A 22,364-nucleotide genomic window follows, 5' to 3' on the forward strand; every position below is an offset into this window, starting at 1 on the left:
GGACATTGGCTGCAGGTGCCAACTCTGACCTTTCTGCAGTAGACTGGGTGGGAGACAATGTGAAGGAACTGGAGGCACTGTCAGCAGCAAACCAATCTACTATCGCCTCTCTGTGTTCTGGCCTCATCACTTCTAGAGGCGTATGATGCCCTACCAAATACTGATGCAGGTTCTGTCGCCTACTCACACTTGAGGAAGGTGTTTCACTTGTGCGTGTAGCTGGCACAGATCGACCACGTCCTCTCCTTGCAACAGGAGCTCTAGCAGCAGCACCACCACGACCCAGGCCACGGCCCCTATTTGACGCTCTCCTCATATTTCTGAAATTTAAGATCTTGCCCTAGAAAGGTCTTTATTGAATAGCGGAACAAAAGAACAACAGTATCGCACGGGTGTATCTCACAGTCAAATATGCAAACTATGCCGCAATTTAATGTTTTTTACACCAAAAGGGTGTGTATTGAATAGCGGAATAGGATAAAAAACTGTGTATCTCACACATACAAACACAGACTAGGCCCGATTAAATTTTTTCCTACCCTAAAGGGAGGATGAGGAAGAGGAGTATGGAACAGGCAGCACCCTCAAAGCTTCAGAAGTATGAGATGAACCCCAAAAACTTGGAAAGGTGGATCTCACACGTACCGACACAGACTATTCCGCAATTTAATTGAGCCCCAAAGGTTTTTATTGAATAGCGGAATAGGAAATATGATCAAAAAAAAGTGTATGTTTTTCACACGTACAGAAGCACACTAGGCCCCAATTACTATTGTTTGTACACCTAAAAGGATGGATGAGGAGGAGGAGGAGGAGTATAGAACAGGCAGCACCCTCAAAGCTTCAGAAGTATGAGATTGTGTTCACTGTACCCCCCAAAGATTTTGTTCACTGCACCCCACAAGGATTGTGTTCACTGCACCCCACAAGGATTGTCTTCACTGCACCCCACAAAGATTGTGTTCACTGTACCCCCACAAAGGTTTTGTTCACTGCACCCCACAAAGATTGTGTTCACTGTACCCCCCAAAGATTTTGTTCACTGCACCCCACAAGGATTGTCTTCACTGCACCCCACAAGGATTGTCTTCACTGCACCCCACAAAGATTGTGTTCACTGTACCCCACAAAGATTTTGTTCACTGCACCCCACAAAGATTGTGTTCACTGTACCCCACAAAGATTTTGTTCACTGCACTCCAAAAGGATTGTCTTCACTGCACCCCACAAAGATTGTGTTCACTGTACCCCACAAAGGTTTTGTTCACTGCACCCCACAAAGATTGTGTTCACTGTACCCCACAAAGATTTTGTTCACTGCACTCCAAAAGGATTGTCTTCACTGCACCCCACAAAGATTGTGTTCACTGTACCCCACAAAGATTTTGTTCACTGCACCCCACAAAGATTGTGTTCACTGTACCCCACAAAGGTTTTGTTCACTGCACCCCACAAAGATTGTGTTCACTGTACCCCACAAAGATTGTGTTCACTGTACCCCACAAAGGTTTTGTTCACTGCACCCCACAAAGATTGTGTTCACTGTACCCCACAAAGGTTGTGTTCACTGCACCCCACAAAGGTTTTGTTCACTGCACCCCACAAAGATTGTGTTCACTGCACCCCACAAAGATTGTGTTCACTGTACCCCACAAAGGTTTTGTTCACTGCACCCCACAAAGATTGTGTTCACTGTACCCCACAAAGATTGTGTTCACTGCACTCCAAAAGATTGTCTTCACTGCACCCCACAAAGATTGTGTTCACTGTACCCCACAAAGGTTTTGTTCACTGCACCCCACAAAGATTGTGTTCACTGTACCCCACAAAGGTTTTGTTCACTGCACCCCACAAAGATTGTGTTCACTGTACCCCCCAAAGATTTTGTTCACTGCACCCCACAAGGATTGTCTTCACTGCACCCCACAAGGATTGTCTTCACTGCACCCCACAAGGATTGTCTTCACTGCACCCCACAAAGATTGTGTTCACTGCACCCCACAAAGGTTTTGTTCACTGCGCCCCACAAAGATTGTGTTCACTGTACCCCCCCCAAAGATTTTGTTCACTGCACCCCACAAGGATTGTCTTCTCTGCACCCCACAAAGATTGTGTTCACTGTACACCCCAAAGATTTTGTTCACTGCACCCCACAAGGATTGTCTTCACTGCACCCCACAAGGATTGTCTTCACTGCACCCCACAAAGATTGTGTTCACTGTACCCCCACAAAGGTTTTGTTCACTGCACCCCACAAAGATTGTGTTCACTGTACCCCACAAAGGTTTTGTTCACTGCACCCCACAAAGATTGTGTTCACTGTACCCCCCAAAGATTTTGTTCACTGCACCCCACAAGGATTGTCTTCACTGCACCCCACAAGGATTGTCTTCACTGCACCCCACAAAGATTGTGTTCACTGTACCCCACAAAGATTTTGTTCACTGCACCCCACAAAGATTGTGTTCACTGTACCCCACAAAGATTTTGTTCACTGCACTCCAAAAGGATTGTCTTCACTGCACCCCACAAAGATTGTGTTCACTGTACCCCACAAAGGTTTTGTTCACTGCACCCCACAAAGATTGTGTTCACTGTACCCCACAAAGGTTTTGTTCACTGCACCCAACAAAGATTGTGTTCACTGTACCCCACAAAGATTGTGTTCACTGTACCCCACAAAGGTTTTGTTCACTGCACCCCACAAAGATTGTGTTCACTGTACCCCACAAAGGTTGTGTTCACTGCACCCCACAAAGGTTTTGTTCACTGCACCCCACAAAGATTGTGTTCACTGCACCCCACAAAGATTGTGTTCACTGTACCCCACAAAGGTTTTGTTCACTGCACCCCACAAAGATTGTGTTCACTGTACCCCACAAAGATTGTGTTCACTGCACTCCAAAAGGATTGTCTTCACTGCACCCCACAAAGATTGTGTTCACTGTACCCCACAAAGGTTTTGTTCACTGCACCCCACAAAGATTGTGTTCACTGTACCCCACAAAGGTTTTGTTCACTGCACCCCACAAAGATTGTGTTCACTGTACCCCCCAAAGATTTTGTTCACTGCACCCCACAAGGATTGTCTTCACTGCACCCCACAAGGATTGTCTTCACTGCACCCCACAAAGATTGTGTTCACTGCACCCCACAAAGGTTTTGTTCACTGCGCCCCACAAAGATTGTGTTCACTGTACCCCCCCAAAGATTTTGTTCACTGCACCCCACAAGGATTGTCTTCTCTGCACCCCACAAAGATTGTGTTCACTGTACCCCCACAAAGGTTTTGTTCACTGCACCCCACAAAGATTGTGTTCACTGTACCCCCCAAAGATTTTGTTCACTGCACTCCAAATGGATTGTGTTCACTGCACCCCAAAAAGATTGTGTTCACTGCAGCCCACACACAGAAAAATGGATGTGGATCACTGACACCTGCCTAGCTCCTATCCCACACCACACAGCAATATCGATTGTAGTTTGTAGAACACACTTTCCCTAAAATTCAGCAGACTCTGTCCCTAACAGGATTGAGAAGAGATCGTAGATCAGGAGAACTAAGTGCAGACCCCACCCCACACAGCAATATCGATTGTAGTTTGTAGAACACACTGACCCTATAATTCAGCAGACTCTATCCCTAAAATGCCTACAACTCGCCCTGCCTAAACACTCCGACCTGTCCCTCAATTCTATCCGGACACAAATGGTTTTTTCCTGCCTATCTTTCCCTAATCAGCAGCCAGCACGTTGATGTGTGCTCTGTCCCTGATCTAAGCAGCATAATGACGCCGCTGCGGCTGCCTCGAACTTATAAAGACTTGGTCACATGCTTCAGACGGCCAATCACAGCTACTGAGACATTTGCAGGCATGGCTGGGATGGCTTAAGGCACACCAGTTAAACGATTGTTGATTGGCTGTTGAAAGCCCGCCATGAAAAGAGCGCCAAAGCATGCAAAACCCGGAAATAAAACAACCGAACACGGATTTTTACCCGAATATACAGTAAAGTGTCCGTGTTCGGGTAACAAAAATCCAATTATTCGGTACGAACACGAATAATACAGTCCGTGTTCGCTCAACACTAGAGGACACTGCTAGGCAGGGCCGCTGATCGGGGGGGGGGGGGACCACCAGTCCTCCTGTAGGGGGCTCCAACAGCACGGGGAATCTGGGAATTGGTGCGGATGGAGCAGTAAGCAGAGGACATTGTACAAAGGCACCCCCCCCCCACGGATCTTCTACTATATAATGTATGGATATAAAGACATGTGATTTCTAACAGCAGCCCTGCTGCTAGGACTGGGGGTGGGGATTGGATAGGACTTGTAAAGGTGCGCTACAAAAAACAAAACTCAACAAAATTGTAATCAAAATTACCATATGTGAGTGAACGGTGGGAATAAAATCCTCAAAATTATAAACATAATTACCACATGTGAATAACAGTGAATGATATTCCTTAAATTGTAAACAGAATTAGTACAGATGAAAATATTTAAAATTCACAAAGTGAAAAAAATTGAGAAGATCGCTGTGATGAAAATAACTCCCTAAGGGCTCTTTCACACGGTCCGCCTCCGTAGGCGGATCCGTGCTGCTCAGCAAGGATCGATCCGCGATCCCCGCTGAGCCGGCGGATGACAGCTCCGTCTCCGCTTGCAGTGCGGAGAGGGAGGTGTCACAGCCCCCGCTGCTCTCTATGGGGGATCGGATGAGAGTGGACCGCCTGTCCGATCCGATCCCTGAACGGATGGAAAAATAGGGTTTCCATCCTTTCGGATTTCACGGACAGGATCGGATACAGATGGCAGCGGGTGTCAGCGGAGGTGTCTCCGCTGACACCTGCTGCCCCATAGAGCTGCATGGAGGATCCGATCAGATCCGCCTAAAAAACTGACAGGCGGATCTGATCGGACCGCCCGTGTGAAAGAGCCCTTACACCTTGTCACAGTGCAATAATATGTAATAATCTTAAGTGAAAAAAGAAACAATGTATAAATAGTTCCCAAACAGATAATAAATCCACAATGTTTAGGAAACAAATGTTCAGTCCAAAAATGAATGACTGGATAGTCCGTGAAACAGAGAAAGTGCACAGAAGTAGGGATCGACCGATTATCAGCAACATCGATATATCGGAGGCCGATATGCACTTTCCCCGATATATTGGAATCGGCCCCTTAGGTTACCGATATTGACGATATTTCGGGAAAGTGCTTGTACCGGAGTGATGGCTACAGCTAGAGGTATCACCCCGGTACCGGCGTCCATAGCCACATTAAAAAAAAAATAACAGCATTCAAAACAGCCAAACTTGGCGTTTTGAATGCTTTTAAGTGCAGAGGAGGGGTTTGGGGTCTTTTAGACCCCCAGATCCCTCCAAAGAGAGTACCTGTGAAAAAATAATAATAATAATAATTTTTTAATGTCTGAAAATATTGGTCGATATCCAAATATACCAAAATATTGGTATCGGAATTAATAAAACCTATATCAGTTGATCACTACACAGAAGTCGTGCTGCGGTGGATTACTAGAGAAAAGCTTCACACAGCTGTCACTCGATGGTGTGGCATGCAACACCTCCGTCATGAATCAAACAGATGGCTGCTTACCGAACTTAAGATCTTTAATTCAGATATAACGTAATGTGATGATGGCACACGACATTTAGCAACAGCCGCTGCTCTGGGACCTCCCTTATAGAAAAGCCAAGCCTGCCTGGTGTGTGCGTGTGAAAACCTCCGGCCCCGGTCACAACCTTAGAAGTCACCCCCAAATGCTCACACTGAGGCTTCCCGCCGTTGAAGCAGGACACTCAGCCAGCGGCATGGATCACCATAGAAAACAGAAACAGCCCATAGTGCATAAACCACTTAAAACTTTATTCCATAAAAAAAGTAACGCACTTACACTTGGGTAGATGAATGAGCAGCTTAGATGAACATGAACTGACGGAGAGCTCAGCTGCCTGCAGTGCGGACCGAACTGAAGTGACGATACGGCTCCTCCACCCTACGCGTTTCCACCAAAAACAGGCGTCAACTGGGATTGGAGTACAGCTTGTATCGTCACTGCCAACATTAAATATTCATGAAGGGAGAGGCTTCCTGTCACACGGCAAGGACCCCCGGAAATACAAAGTTAACCACTTCCTCTTCTTTTATGTTGCATATATGTAGATAAAAAAAAATTATAAAATGGTCCAAACATCACCATTGAGTACACCTCCATCCCAATCGTATACAAAAAGAAAAACAGTTGCCCAGTGGGACTTTAACCACTTACCGCATATCAACGTACCGGTACGTCGGGTAACTTTGCGGTAGTATACCGGGATGGTGCCTCTAGCTAGAGACACCATCCCGGTACCGTGGTTTGAAGCCGACGGTCGGCTTTCCGTCGGTAATGACCGTTGCGGCTCGGGAGCCGCTCGATCGTTACCCGGGTGAGCGGGAGGGGACGTCCCCCCCTCCCGCCGCCTTCCGTGGCTTTGCTTGGGGCACCCGTCCCACCGGGAGCCCCGAGCACCCAGCTGGCACGTCCGCCGGCTGGATGGAGTCCCGATGAATGCCAGAAACGGCATCGATCGGGTCTCCGATGACGTAACCTGGAGGCGGCGTCCATGACGTCACTTCCGGGTTACTGTGTTGCAAAAGGCGGCAGATTTGAAAATGGCTGTATGCAAAAATGCCGTTTTTGGCGTTTTGCATACAGGGAAGTGTAGTGGAGGGGTCTAGGGTCTTTTAGACCCTCGATCCCTCCATAAAGAGTACCTGTCACTACATATTGGTGTCACAAGGGATGTTTACATTGTTTGTGACAGCAATAAAAGTGATCAGATTTTTTAAAAAAAAAAACCTGTAATAAAGTTAAAAAAAAAGAAAAAATAAATAGGAAAAAAAATAAATAAATAAATTTAGCCGTCCCCCGTCACCGTTAGCTCGCGCACAAAAAAGAAAGTATACGCAAGTCGAGCCGCGAATGAAATCGCTGTTCAAACCACACATGTGAGGTATCGCCGCGATTGCCAGAGCGTGGGCAATAATTTAAAAAAAAGAGCTACACTCTAACTCTAAACTGGTAACCGTTAAATAAATTTAAAACGTCGCAGATTGAGATCTCTATTGACCGTAGTTTGTCGCCATCCCACGGGGGGGAGCAATTTTAAACCGTAACATGTTGGGTATCTATTTACTCGGCGTGACATCATCTTTCACAATATACAAAAAAAATGGGCTAACTTTACTGTTTAGTATTTTTTAAATGCAGTGAAATGTGATTTTTCAATTTTTTTCCAAAAAAATGGCGTTTCAAAGACCGCTGCGCAAATACCGCGTGACGAAAAATTTTGCAATGACCGACATTTTATTCTCCAGAGTCTTTGCTAAAAATATATATATAATGTTTGGGGGTTCTAAGTAGTTTTCTATGAAAAAATACTGGTTTTAACTTGTAAACAAAAAGTGTCCGAAAGAGGGCTGGGGCTTAAGTGGTTAATTTAGGTGGACACAATAGTCAATGATGGTCAATATATAAGATTTATTGAGTAAAATCAACATGCAAGGTATTATAGCATATACCAATATCCGAACATGGACATGGATATTGCAAGATAACATTATGACATGACAATATCAGTATGCACACATATACATCTTGTATTTGAACTTGACGCGTTTCATGGGTCGTATTGCCCAATCGTCAGGAGTGAATGTATAGAAGCGTGTCTGAAAAAACAAAAACAAATGTAATGTATACAATATTGTTGATTTCCATGCAAAGTAGTGGCCGATAGAGTATGGGTACTCAAAAAGTAGAACCCAAGTGGGGAGAAACCATACTCACGTGACAACCCCGCCAGCTTAAAACAGTGTTGCCGCATGGCGGTAGCAGAATAGTCTGATATGGGAGCTGAAGGAGCAGGACCCCAAATGTACTGTACTAAACAGCAGGTGGAGGATGAAAATATGCCATATGTACTGTATGTTGGGATCTTCCATCCTGGCCAGTCTCTAAATATGAAAGTATATATATGGATGAGTATGCAGCTATGTCAAGAAAGATAATAGCTGATAGATAAAGGTATTTGTCATGGTCAATATCTAGAGATGTGAATGTAGGCCAGGAGGAGTGAAAAAAGTAAGGAGGAGTAAAGAAAATGGACAAGGCGGGTGGATTTGAGGTTGGTGCTTAAGGGGTGAAATGCAAGAAAGAATCTCCGTAAGAACAATAGCAAAGGTGTTGGTGAGAAATGTGTAATAACCTGTGATGAGGGTGAGGGGAAACAAGTGCAGACAAAAAGAGAGGGCTAATGCGGTTGGGTATAGAAAAGTGACTGTAAGTGAGTAAAGGATCGTGTCCAGTGACCGCCGTGAGATTGGAAAGTCGGTCTGCCTACCCTGTCTCATCTTCACCTTATGTATGAGATGGAGCACAGTGGGTCCCGCCCCTAGCGTCATGATGGTGGTTTGGAATCAGGCAAATGCCCGCCAAACAGCATGAGTACGCCACATAGGGATACCAGTGCCTCATGTCATGATGTTATCTTGCAATACCACGCAATGTAATTATGTCAATGTTCGGATATTGGTATATGCTATAATACCTTGCATGTTGGTTTTACTCAATAAATCTTATATATTGACCATCAGTGACTATTGTGTCCACCTCAATTAAAGTCCCACTGGGCAACTGTTTTTCTTTTCATATATGTAGATAAAAACTTAATGCAGTCAGAAAAATATATAAAAAAAAAAATGTAAAAATTGAGTTAAAATTTTAATTAAAAGAAAAGAAGAATCATTTGATATACTTCCCAAATTCCACAAGAATGTGCCAGAAAGAGACATCAGAATCATCGATGTCCTCACTTTTCGTATCTGATGATGAATTTTCCCACGAATCGCTATCGCTCAGTTCTTCAAGTAACTCAGTTTTGCTGACTCTGTTTTCCAGCTCGTCTAAAAGCGCATTTGCGCAAAAAGAACGCTTTTTGGACGCCATGGACGTTCTCTATTTTCCAGGCACAAAGCACTGGAAAAGCACAGGCAGGGCACTGGAAAAGTCACCATCACCAGGTGAAATCCTGTGGTGAAATGGGATGATACAGTGTAATCCGATCACAGCTTTCTATCATCTCATTTGGTGTTTTTACACTTTTGAATTTGCCGCCGGTTCCACACCCCTGCGTCACAACGCTCGCAGGGAAGGGAACCGGAAGGCAAGTGCCGGCAATCGGCCGAGCACAGAGTGGGGAGAGAGTGTGAGGATGACGGGGAGGACGGCGGGGGGAGCGCAGTGAAGGTGAGTGTGATTCTGGGGTAATCCCGAGTGGGGCTCGGGGTTACCGATTTTGGTACTGAAAGTTAACCCCGAGCCACACTCGGGAATACGACCAGGGAGGTTAAGCAGCCATTTGTTTGATTCATGATGGAGGTGTTGCAGGCCGCACCATCGGGTGGCAGCTGTGTGAAGGTTTTCTCTAGTAATCCACTGCAGCACGACTTCTGTGCACTTTCTCTGTTTCATGGACTATCCAGTCATTCCAGTCAGTCCATTTTTGGACTGAACTTTTGTTTCCTAAACACTGTGGATTTACAGCCCATTCACACTGATCTGACTTGGACCGCGACTTGTCAGCCTGACAAGTCGCAGTCCGTCGTGTCCCATAGTGTAGTACAGGAACGGTTCTAATAGGAGCAACACAAGTCACTCCAACTTAGAAAAAGGGTCCTGTACTACTTTGGGGCGACCTGGAGCGACTTGCATAGACATTCATTTTATGAAGTCCGTGCAAGTCGTGCCGAAGCCGCGACTTGGAGCGACTTGCATAGACATTCATTTTATGAAGTCCGTGCAAGTCGTGCCGAAGCCGCGCTGCACGCGACTTCACAGGTCGCCCCGAAGTCGGATCCCACATAGTGTGAACGGGGTCTTATTATCTGTGTTTGGGGACTATTTATACATTGTTTCTTTTTTCACTTAAGATTAATACATATTATTGCACTGTGACAAAGTGTAAGAGAGTTATTTTCATCACAGCGATCTTCCCAATTATTTTCACTTTGTGAATTTAAAAATTTTTCATCTTTACTAATTGTGTTTACAATGTAAGGAATATCATTCACTGTTATTCACATGTGGTAATTATGTTTATAATTTGAGGATTTTATTCCCACCATTCACTCACATATGGTAATTTTGATAACAATTTTGTTGAGTTTCTTTTTGTAGTGCACCTTTACAAGTCCTATCCAATCCCCACCCCCAGTCCTGGCAGCAGGGCTGCTGTTAGAAATCGCGGGGGCCCCGTACAGCCTACCTGGCAGGGCCCCCCGAATATAACAAGATGATATTTTCACTAAAAACACACTAAAATCATTATTAGCAGACACAAGCATAATAGAGAACTTGTGTGAATTAGCCCTTGCTTGTTTTTTAAATTTAAAAAATATATATATAAAATTGATAAATATAAATGTAATAAAAAATGTTTATATAATATAATTGTTTATATAATATACTGTTTATATAATATAATTGATAAATATAAATGTAATAAAAAAATGTTTACTATTATTTTTTATTACAATTTGTTTACAATTACTTATTACAATGTTTCATTATTATTATTATTATTTTTTTTTTTTACAATTCGTTAATTTTTTTTACTAGAAAGGGAACCTGCAGCTCTGCAGGAAGGGGGGGGGGGGGGTTGATTAAAAAGCAGGTAGAACAGGGAGGGGGGATGTGGGGATTGGTGTTGGAGAAGCAATTACAGTTTCTCTGTTTCACGGACTATCCAGTCATTCATTTTTGGACTAAAACTTTGTTTCCTAAACATTGTGGATTTATTATCTGTGTTTGGGGACTATATATACAATGTTTCTTTTTTTTTCACCTAAGATTATTACACTGTGACAAGGTGTAAGGGAGTTATTTTCATCGTACGATCTTCCCAATTATTTGCACTTTGTGAATTTAAAATATTTTCATCTGTTCTAATTGTGTTTACAATCTAAGGAATATCATTCACTGTTATTCACATGTGGTAATTATGTTTAGAATTTGAGGATTTTTTTCCCACCATTCACTCAGATATGGTAATTACGTTTATAATTTGAGGATTTTATTCCCATCATTCACTCACATTTGGTAATTTATGTTTATAATTTGAGGATTTTATTCCCACCATTCACTCACATATGGTAATTATGTTTATAATTTGAGGATTTTATTCCCATCATTCACTCACATGTGGTAATTATGTTTATAATTTGAGGATTTTATTCCCACCATTCACTCACATATGGTAATTTTGATTACAATTTTTTTGAGTTTTTTTGTAGCACACTTTTACTAGTTTATAAATTTTTTCCCCAGGTTCAGGAATTCGGCTGCTGCTGCGTTTTTCGCACCACGGTTAGCGCATCTACTTATTTACTTATTATTGGATGAGACTTACCTTTTACATATACATTGTAATAATATAACAGCACAGAGTTCCTTGTAGAGTTGGTTATATCCACATTGTATCTCCCGTCATTCTCCAGAGTCACTTTGTCTATGATAAGACTTCCATTCTCCAATATTCTTATATTGGGGAAATATCTGCGATCAGACAGCTTACAATTCCTGTGTTCAGCTATTCTTCCTGCTTTCCGTGGATTCCAATAGTCCCAGTAAAAATGGTCACATTTCTTTTCATCTGTGTGGTTGAGGGTGAGATGATGTCTGATGGGGAGGAGAAGGTCAGATCCCGGCCGTATGAATATATTTTCCGGAACATATTTTCCTGCACAGACAGAATACAGATCCCAGTCAGGTCACAGTGTACGCTCCCCTCCCCCCCCCCTCATATAACACACATTGATGGAGAACCATTTGGAATCCCATGAGACCAATGAATATGTGGCGGTACTCACCGTCACTGGTAGTGAAAGACAGATACTTAATGGACACTGAGAATATGGTTTGGATTGCTTCAAATGGGTTCTGTGTTTATACTTATGATACTTCAATATCAGAGACAGGCTCTCCCTATTGTCTGTGTATTGAGGTGTGATGTGTTTTCTGTTAAGCCTGTCTGTCCCATTGTTAATGAACTCACACATTGTTTTTGTCCAGATGGCTAGATAATTAGTTCAGGTTAATTCTATTTCTGTATACAATTTCATCTGCATATGATAATGTAATCAGGCAACCCCTGACCTGATGGGATAATTTGATCAGGAGGGGGAGGTCCATGCTGTATATAAACTGTGTGAGAATGTTCAATAAAAGAGAAGGTTCCAGTACAAGCTAAGTTGTCGGCTAGCTTTGTATGGGGGCGGCTGGAAAATCTGAAGACTGAAGGAAGCGGTATTGTGACGGAAGTCCACAAACACAGTGTGGGTCACGGTTCCGTTACAGAATAAAAACCCCAACACTCCCCAAGACGTCCACTTCAAGAGTCTTTATTGATCACACCGGGGATAAAGAATGGTAGTCAGATGTAAAAGCTTTACCACTAACCACTTGCTGACCAGCCTCCGCAGCTATACGGCGGCAGGTCGGCAGGTTCCTGCGAATCGCTGTACCTGTACGGCGATCCACGGGAGCGATCCTGGGTGCGCCCACTCACCAGCGGGGAAGCCGATCCACAGGGGCACTTGTGATTGCTCCCTGTGAAGAGAGAAGGCGGTCTTCTGTTGTAAACACAGCAGACCGTTGTTCTCTCAGCAATCAATGCAAAGCTCCTGTGTTCCTCCTAATTAGGAACACAGGTCTCTGTATTGATTTCACAAGCCCACCCCCCCCACAGTTAAATAACACCCCCTAGGCTCACATTTAACTCTTTGGTCGCCCCTGGGTTAACCCTTTCCCTTACAGTGTCATAATTACAGTAACAGTGCAAATTTTTAACACTGATTACTGTGGTAATATCACTGGTACCCCCAAAAGTGTCAAAAATGTCAGTTAGGGCACACGTGATTGCTACCAGTGGAGACAGAATGGCTGTTCTGTCAGTAATGAACACAGGGATCCTGTGTTCCTCCTATTTAGGAGCACGGATCTTTGTGTTCATTCAGCTAAGCCCATCCCCCACACAGTTAGAAAGCACCCCCTAGGGACACACTTAAACCTTTGATCGCCCCTGGTGTTAACTCCTTCCCTGCCAGTGTCATTATTACAGTGACTGTGCATATTTTTAGCACTGATTACTGTAGTAATGTCACTGGCCTCCCAAAAGTGTCAAAAATGTCAGTTAGGGATCCGATCTGTCCGCCGCAATGTCGCAGTCCTGCTAAAAATCGCAGATCGCTGCCATTACTAGTCAAATAAATAAAAATGACATAAATCTTTCCCATAGTTTGTAGACGTGATAACCTTTGCACAAACCAATTAAAATACGCTTATTGAGATTTTTTTTTTTTTAGAAATGGCGCTCTATTTTTGTTTATAGCACAACAAATAAAAATCGCACAGGTGATCAAATACCACCACAAGAAAGCTCTATTTGTGGGTAAAGAAAGGACATCTTTTATATGTCATCAGTGCCCTGATTATACAAAATGTAATACAAAAAAAGTGGCAATTACTACCCACCATCAGTGCCCACAATCAGTGCCCTTAGTGCTGCTAGTCAGTGCCCATCAGTGCCTGCTCATCTAGGCACTGATGGGCACTGACTGGCAGCCCTATGGGCCCTGAATGTGGGCACTGATGGTGCTGCCCATCAGTGCTCATCAGTGCCGCCCATCAGTGCTCATCAGTGCCACCCATCAGTGCCCATCAGTGCCACCCATCAGTGTCCATCAGTGCCGCCTGACAGTGCCACCTCTCAGTGCCCATCAGTGCCATCTCTCAGTGCCACCTATCAGTGCTCATCAGTGCCGCCTATCAGTGTCACCTATCACTGCCCATCAGTGCGGCATATTAGTACCCCCTCATCAGTGCCCATAAGTGCCACCTCATCAGTGCCCATAAGTGCCACCTCATCAGTGCCCATCAGTGCAGCCTATCAGTGCCCATCAGTGCCCCCTCATCAGCGCACATCAGTGAAGGAGAAAAATGTATTTATTTTCAAAGTTTACTCACAGAAAATAAGAAAAACTTTTTTTTTCCAAAAGTCTTTTTTCGTTTTCTTTTTTTTTTTGTAAGAAATAAAAAACCCAGCTTTGATGAAATATCACCAAAAGAAAGCTTTATTTGTGTGAAAAAAATGATAAAAATGTCATATGGGTACAGTGTTGCATGACCGCGCAATTGTCATTCAAAGTGTGACAGCGCTGAAAGCTGAAAATTGGCCTGGGCAGGAAGGGGGTGAAAATGCACTGTAGGCAATTGGTGAAAATCCATACCAGACCTGAAGGGCATTGTATGGATGGGGGAGTCTTTTTCACTTTTTATATTGCCAACAATGTTTTTTTTTAATTCAGCTGTCAGCGGGGAAGCCCATTGACAGCCGATGACTCACTGGTTGTTAAGATGTGGTGGCTGGCTTCCTGACCCTGCTCCTTAACCACTTAAGCCCCGGAAGATTTTACCCCCATTCCGACCAGGGGGTATTTTGCGATTCGGCACTGCGTGAATTTAACGCACAATTGCGCGGTCGTGCGACGCTGTACCTAAACGAATTTGACGTCCTTTTTTTCCCACAAACAGAGCTTTCTTTTGGTGGTATTTGATCACCTGTGCGATTTTTTGATCACGCGCTATAAACAAAAAAAGAGCGTCAATTTTGCAAAAATAGCAATATTTTTCACATTTTTTTATATGAAATTCCCCCAAAAAAAAATGTAAAAATCAAAATTTTTAAAAATTTTCGGCCAATTTATTTTATGCTACCTATGTTTGGTAAAAAAAAATCGCAAAAAGCGTATTTTGATTGGTTTGCGCAAAAGTTATCGCGTTTACTAACAAAGGGAAAGATTTTTGTCATTTTTGTTGTTTTTTTTTTTAACGCGTAATGGCGGCGATCTGCGATTTTTTTTGCGGTACTGCGACATTGCGGCGGACAGATCGGACCCTTGACTGACATTTTTGACACTTTTGGGGTTACCAGTGACATTTCTACAGTAATCAGTGCTATACATATGCACTGTTACTGTAAAAATACACTGGTAGTGAAGGGGTTAACTTTATTTGGAAGGGAGGGGCTGTGTGTGTCCCTAGGGGCGTGGTTTCTACTGTGATTGGCTGTGGCTCTAGCTGTAAGGACACTGATCAACGGATCTACATACCAGATCCGTTTTATCAGTGTCTTTGCAGCGAGGAGAATGACAGGCAGTTTGTTTACACAAGCTGCCTGACATTCTCCCTCTCCCCCGCCGATCGCCGAGTGACCGGCAGACATCGGGTCCGCTGGTCACACGCGCGGGGGGGTCCGTGACCACGCGGGAGCGGGAGCGCGCCCCGGGGGGCGCGCGCTCGCTCCCTAGACCCTCACAAGCAAGCAACGTAGCCCTACGTTAGTTTGCCTGTGAGGGGCTGACCGCCGACGTAGATAGTCGTGCGGCGGTCGGCAAGTGGTTAACAGGGTATTTTAACTATTTCAATACCGGGCACTTTCACCCCCTTCCTGCCCAGGCCAATTTTCAGCTTTCAGCGCTCTCACACTTTGAATGACAATTGCGCGGTCATGCAATGCTGTACCCATATGAAATTTTTAGCATTTTATTCCCACAAATAGAGCTTTCTGTTAGTGGTATTTAATCATCACTGGGTTTTTTATTTCTTACGAAAAAAAAAAGAAAAAAGAAAGAAAATTTTGAAGAAAAAAAAAAAGGTTTTCTTATCTTCTGTGAGTAAATTTTTAAAAAAAGTAACTTTTCTCCTTCACTGATGTCCACTGATTAGGCGACACTGATGGGCACTGATGAGGTGGCACTGATATGCCACACTGATGGGCACAAATGAGGCAGCACTGATGAGATGGCACTGATATGCCACACTGATGGGCACTGATAGGTGGCACTGATGAGCATTGATAGGCGGCACTGATGGGCAGTGAGAAGTGGCACTGATGGGCACTGACGGGCAGCATTGATGGGCACTGATGGGCAGCACAGATGAGCAGGCACTGACTGGCATCACTATGGGCACTGATGGTGGGCACTGTGGGCACTTATGGTGGGCACTGTTTTTGAGCTTTTCTGTAATCAGGACACTGATGATCAGTGCCCTGATTACCTGTTCTAGCCTCTTCTTTGAGGAGGAGCCGCTGATCAGCTCTCCTCGCCACACTCTCTGACAGTGTGAGGCGAGGAGAGCCGATAAACGACAATTCCTCATTTACATGTGACCGGTTGTGATTGGACACAGCCGATCACATGGGTAAAGAGCCAAGTCATTGGTTCTTTACCAAGATCAGGGTTGCGCCGTGTCCTAGCAACACGGTGCGGCCGCTATCGCCGCACTGCAAGCCCCCGCAGGCGCGCGAGAGGCTGTTCTGGCGCCCCGTCATATGACATTGTCCCAGAACAATAGCCACACCGCTCCGCCGTCATTTGACGGTGGGTGGGCAGACGGGAAATGGTTAAGGAAGCTTACAGGTTCCTATGAGCCCCCACCTGCAGACCCCCCATATTCACCAGACAGGGATGTGGGGAAAAGGCCTCATCCTCATCAATATGGATACAAGATTCTATGTCAGGGGAGATCCCTCCTGGCAAAGACGGACACCCTCTTCATGTTGAGAATATGTGACTTTGTAGGGTTCAAGTGCATACTCGTCCCACGCTTTCCTTGAATGCACAGATGAGTGTTTGGTATGGATTTTGGAGGCACCCATAAAACCTAGGGGCCCCCACAATATTTTTGATGCACTGTAAGATGTACAATACAATACATACCATTACAATACCATTTGTGGACATTTAAATAACCTTTCTTGCTTTTTTTTTAATAAAAAGATGGAATTGGGGTCCCTCTTAAGGGTATGGTATGTATTTTGGGTGGATCTCCATGGGGGTGTGATTCGCATTTGTTTCTTTATGACACTATTCTGTATTCCTACTTCTGGACCTTTCCGCTGCCTTTGATACGGTTGACCATCCCCTCCTCCTCAAAAAACTCCATGCCTTTGGTCTCCGTGACTGTACTCTTCACTGGTTCTCTTCCTACTTATCCAACCGCACCTTTAGCGTTACTTACAATTCTACTTCCTCCTCTCCTCTTCCCTTCTCTGTTGGGGTCCCCCAAGGCTCTGTTCTTGGACCCCTCCTATTTTCAATCTACACCTCCTCTCTGGGTCAGTTGATAGCCTCCCACGGCTTCCAATACCATCTCTACGCTGACAATACCCAAATCTATCTATCCACCCCTCAGCTCTCTCCCTCAGTCTCCTCACATATCACTAATTTACTATCAGATATATCGGTCTGGATGTCTCACCACTTCCTCAAACTCAGTCCATCCAAAACCGAGCTTATAATTTTTCCTCCACCACGTGCCCCTTCCCCTGATTTCTCCGTCAATATCAATGGCATTACCATCAGCCCATCCCCACGTGCCAAGGTCTTAGGTGTTGTCCTGGACTCTGAACTCTCCTTCAAACCCCACATCCAATCGCTGTCCAAATCTTGCCACCTCAGCCTCCGAAACATCTCCAAAATACGCCCCTTTCTAACCAAAGACACAACAAAACTCCTAGTTCACTCCCTGGTCATCTCGCGCCTCGACTACTGCAATTCCCTTCTCATTGGCTTACCTCTACACAGGTTATCCCCCCCTCCAATCCATCATGAATGCTGCCGCCAGACTCATCCACCTCACCAATCGCTCAGTGTCCGCTGCTCCTCTCTGTCAAGCCCTCCACTGGCTTCCGCTCACCCAACAAATTAAATTCAAAATACTTACAACATCTTACAAAGCAATACACAGCCTAGCCCCCAGCTACATCACTAGCCTCATCTCAAAATACCAACCTAATCGCTCTCTTCATTCCTCTCAAAACCTCCTGCTCTCTAGCTCCCTCGTCACCTCCTCCCATGCTCGCCTCCAGGACTTTTCCAGAGCCTCTCCAATCCTATGGAACTCCTTACCCTTATCTGTCCGATTATCTCCCACTCTATTAGCTTTTAGATGATCCCTGAAAACCCTCCTTTTCAGAGAAGCCTATACTACCAACCCCTAACAAATGTACCTCCATTTTCTCCATCAACCCATCCCCCACGGTCATTGCCTTTTGTTTCACTTGACCCTCACTTCTAGATTGTAAGCTCTAACGAGCAGGGCCCTCTAGTTCCTCCTGTTTTGAACTGTATTGTAACTGTATTGTCTTCCCTCACATTGTAAAGTGCTGCGCAAACTGTTGGTGCTATGTAAATCCTGTATAATAATAATAATAATTATAAATATCAGTGTTGCTGTGCTAGGTTGAACCTTCACATTCAGGTTCAGAAGAATCCCCCAGGTATATTATTAACCACTTCTGGACCAGAAGGATTTGCCTCCTTAACCACTTTAGCCCCGGAGGATTTGGCTGCTCAATGACCAGTCCCTATTTTGCGATTCGGAACAGTGTAATTTTAACGGACAATTGCGTGGTTGCGCGACGTTGTACCCAAATAAAATTAACGTCCTTTTTTCCCCACAAACAGAGCTTTCTTTTGGTGGTATTTGATCACCTGTGCGATTTTTATTTTTTGCGCTATAAACAAAAAAAGAGCGACAATTTTGAAAAAATAACAATATTTTTCACATTTTTTATATGAAATTCTCACAAAAAAATGTAAAAATGAAATTTTTTTTAACATTTTAGGCCAATTTGTTTTCTGCTACATATTTTTGGTAAAAATAAAATCACAATAAGCGAATTTTGATTGGTTTGCGCAAAAGTTATTGCGTTTACTAACTACGGGAAAGATTTATGTAATTTTTATTGTTTTGGTTTTTTTTACTAGTAATGGCGGCGATCTGTAATTTTTTTTGCGGGACTGCGACATTGCAGCGGACAGATCGGACTCCTGACTAATATTTTAGACACTTTTGGGGGGGACCGGTGACGTTACTACAGTAATCAGTGCTAATATGCACAATTACTGTAAAAATAACACTGGCAGGGAAGGGGTTAACTGTAGTGGTGATCAAGGGGTTAAATGTGTCCCTAGGGGTGTGATTCTAACTGTCAGAGGGCGTGGCTTGTGAAGTAACCACAGAGACATAAGATCCTATATAGCAGGATTGCATAGCCTCTGTCATTACTTCAGGGAGAATGACAGATGGCTGTGTTTACCCTCTCTCGCAGGAGAACGCGAGTGGCCGGCGGCCATTGTAGCCGCCGGTCACACGCACTGGCGCCCCAGCTAACAAGCGGGGGTGGGAGCGTGCCACCGGCGGTGCGCGCTCACCCCCTAGAGTCTCCTGAGCGAGTGACGTAGGGCTACGTCGCTTTGCCCAGCAGCGGCTGAGTGCGCCAGTAAATGTATGGTGGGCGGGGCTGAAGTGGTTAATGAGCAGGCCATTTTTTGCAGTTCGGCAACTGCGTTATTTTAAGTGACAATTGCGCGGTCGTGCGACGCTGTACCCAAATAAAATTGACGTCCTTTTTCCCCCACAAATAGAGCTTTCTTTTGGTTGTATTTTTTTATTTTTTTGAGCTATAAACAAAAATAGCGACAATTCTAAAAAAAAACAAAAAAAAAAAAACAATATTTTTTACTTTCTGCTATATAACATTCCTAGTAAAAAAAAAATTTCAATAAGTGTATTATGATTGGTTTGCACAAAAGTTATTGCGTCTACAAACTAGGGGAAAGATTTATGTAATTTTTATTTTTTTACATTTTTTTACTAGTAATGGCGGCAATCTGCGATTTTTAGCAGGACTGCGACATTGTGGCGGACAGATCGGACCCCTAACTGACATTTTTGACACTTTTGGGGGACCAGTGACATTACTACAGTAAGAGCCTAGGGGGTCTTTTCTAACTGTATTAGGGAGGGACTTGTGAAATGATCACAGAGACCTGTGATCCTAAATAGAAGGAACACAGGAGCTCTGTACTGATTCCTGAGAGAACAACGGTCTGCCGTGTTTACAACAGCAGACCGCCGTTCTCTCTTCACTGGGAGCGATCACGGGTGCCCAGTGACAATTGCTGCAGCCGGCCCCGTGAATCAGCTTTCCGCCAGGATCGCCATACAGGTACGGCGATTCGCACAGCCGAGCCAGCCTGCTGCAGTATATATGCGGCGGGCGGTCGGCAAGTGGTTAATTACAGTTTGCATTTTTAATGCTGAACCTTAAGAATTAATAAAATTGCTGCTCCCCACCAAACAACTATTTTATTTATTTATTTATTTATTTGTTTATTTTGGTACATGGTACATTTCGTACATGTCTCCCAGGGCAGTGCCCAGCCCCCATTCTATTTGTTTGACAATCCCTTGCCTGTCAACCTAGAAGATAGCTTTTTTTGATTTCTAAGTTTGGGCTCTCATTGACTTAAGTGGGGTTGGGTTTAGTATCTTCTCTTTGGTAAAGTTTGTTGAATGTACCCCGAATAGAACCCAGGTATGTTCAGCTCATTACTACTTATCCCCTCAAGTTGTTACATCCCTCTGCCTGGACAGAGAAGAGCCCACAGGAGGAGGACACGGAGGAGACACATTGCTGCAATCGGGGTGTCTATGATATGTACTCTGTCTGATGATAATACTGTATTATCACCTATATATAATGTTCTTACATACCTCTGCCTGGACATAGAGGAGCCTACAGAAGGAGGACACAGAGGGGGCACATTGCTGTAGTCGGGGTATCTATGTGTAGCACCCTCCTAGGTAGGTACTAGGAAAACACATTTGGTGGCTCTGTTCTGCTTATCAGGAGAGCCTGATCTGTTAGTTTAACCTGTCACATGTTTCCAGGTGTGATCAGGGCCGGCCTTTGGGGTGTGCAAGCTGTGCGCCCGCACAGGGCGCCATTGGCAACAGGGGCGCCGTGCGGCCATCACAGCTCGCAGAAGATCAGGCCGCACAGCGGGAGGTAAGCGATGACTGCGGCCTGTACAGGGTTAACACAGGCCGCTGCCGCCGCTAACCTCCCGCTGTGCGGCTGTGCCTCGGTCTCCTACTGCTGCAGTCTGAGCTGTGTATCACACACAGCTCAGCCACAGAAACACCACCGCTGACTGATCCCTCCTCCTCTCTGCAGGGACGCCAGAGGAGAGAGATGGTCAGCTCCTCCTCCTACCGCCCCTTCTCTCACCTCCCGCCCCACCCACACTCCCCGGGGATGTGTGGGCGGGAAGTTTGAAGAAAAAAAAAGCTGCAGACAGCGTGAGGTAAGGGAGATCTCTCTCCTGCAAAAAATGTAAGGGGGGTCTCTGATGTAAGGGCGGTTTTGTGTGGGGGGTCTGTGATGTAAGGGGGGCTCTCTGATGTGGGGGGCTCTCTGATGTGGGGGTCTCTGATGTAAGGGGGGCTCAATGTTAGGAGGGCTCTCTGATGTAAGGGGGGCTCTGTGTGGGGGGGCTCTGGTGTAAGGGGGGCTTTGTGTGGGGGTCTGTGATGTAAGGGGGGCTCTCTGATGTGGGGGGCTCGATGTGAGGGGGGCTCGATGTGAGGGCGGCTCTCTGATGTAAGGGGGGCTCTGTGTTGGGGGGCTCTGATGTAAGAGGGGCTCTGTGTGGGGGGCTCTGATGTAAGGGGGGCTTTGTGTGGGGGGTCTGTGATGTAAGGGGGGCTCTCTGATGTGGGGGGCTCTCTGATGTAATGGGGGCTCAATGTGAGGGGCTCTCTGATGTGGGGGGTCTCTGATGTGAGGGGGGCTCTGTGTGGGGGGGTCTCGGATGTAAGGGGGGCTCTGTGTGGTGGGGGGCTCTGATGTAAGGGGGCTCTGTGTGTGGGGGGCTCTGATGTAAGGGGAGCTCTGTGTGGGGGGTCTCTGATGTAAAGGGGCTCTGTGTGGGGGGGTGCTGATGTAAGGGGAGCTCTGTGTGGGGGGTCTCTGATGTAAGGGGGGCTCTGTGTGGGGGGGGCTCTCTGATGTGAGGGGGGCTCTGTGTGGGGGGTCTCTGATGTAAAGGGGCTCTGTGTGGGGGGGCGCTGATGTAAGGGGAGCTCTGTGTGGGGGATCTCTGATGTAATGGGGGCTCTGTGTGGGGGGGGCTCTCTGATGTGAGGGGGCTCTGTGTGGGAGGGCTCTGATGTAAGGGGGGCTCTGTGTGGGGGGGTTTCTGATGTAAGGGGGGCTCTGTGTGGAGGGGCTCTCTGATGTAAGGTGGTCTCTGATGTAAGGGGGCTTTGTGTGTGGGGGGCTCTGATGTAAGGGGAGCTCTGTGTGGGGGGTCTCTGATGTAAGGGGGGCTTTGTGTGTGGAGTCTTTGATGTAAGGGGGGCTCTGTGAGGGTCTCTGATGTAAGG

At 45.4% G+C, this 22,364-nt stretch overlaps 2 protein-coding genes across 2 annotated transcripts in view; one reads left to right on the forward strand and one right to left on the reverse strand.

The window, feature by feature from the left end:
- LOC309547911 (uncharacterized protein) overlaps positions 1 to 22,364 on the forward strand; it is a gene marked incomplete at both ends in the record, with an annotated part of 267,527 nt that overhangs the window by 134,131 nt on the left and 111,032 nt on the right. The window lies entirely within an intron of this gene.
- LOC309546597 (uncharacterized protein) overlaps positions 1 to 22,364 on the reverse strand; it is a gene marked incomplete at both ends in the record, with an annotated part of 41,177 nt that overhangs the window by 14,248 nt on the left and 4,565 nt on the right. The window contains one exon of the mRNA XM_082246344.1: positions 11,476 to 11,805. Coding sequence (XP_082102470.1) covers positions 11,476 to 11,805 — 330 coding nt within the window. The remainder of the gene's footprint in view (positions 1 to 11,475; positions 11,806 to 22,364) is intronic.

Source organism: Pelophylax lessonae, assembly GCF_965119305.1.
Source record: "Pelophylax lessonae genome assembly, chromosome: 2".
Taxonomy (NCBI): domain Eukaryota; kingdom Metazoa; phylum Chordata; class Amphibia; order Anura; family Ranidae; genus Pelophylax; species Pelophylax lessonae.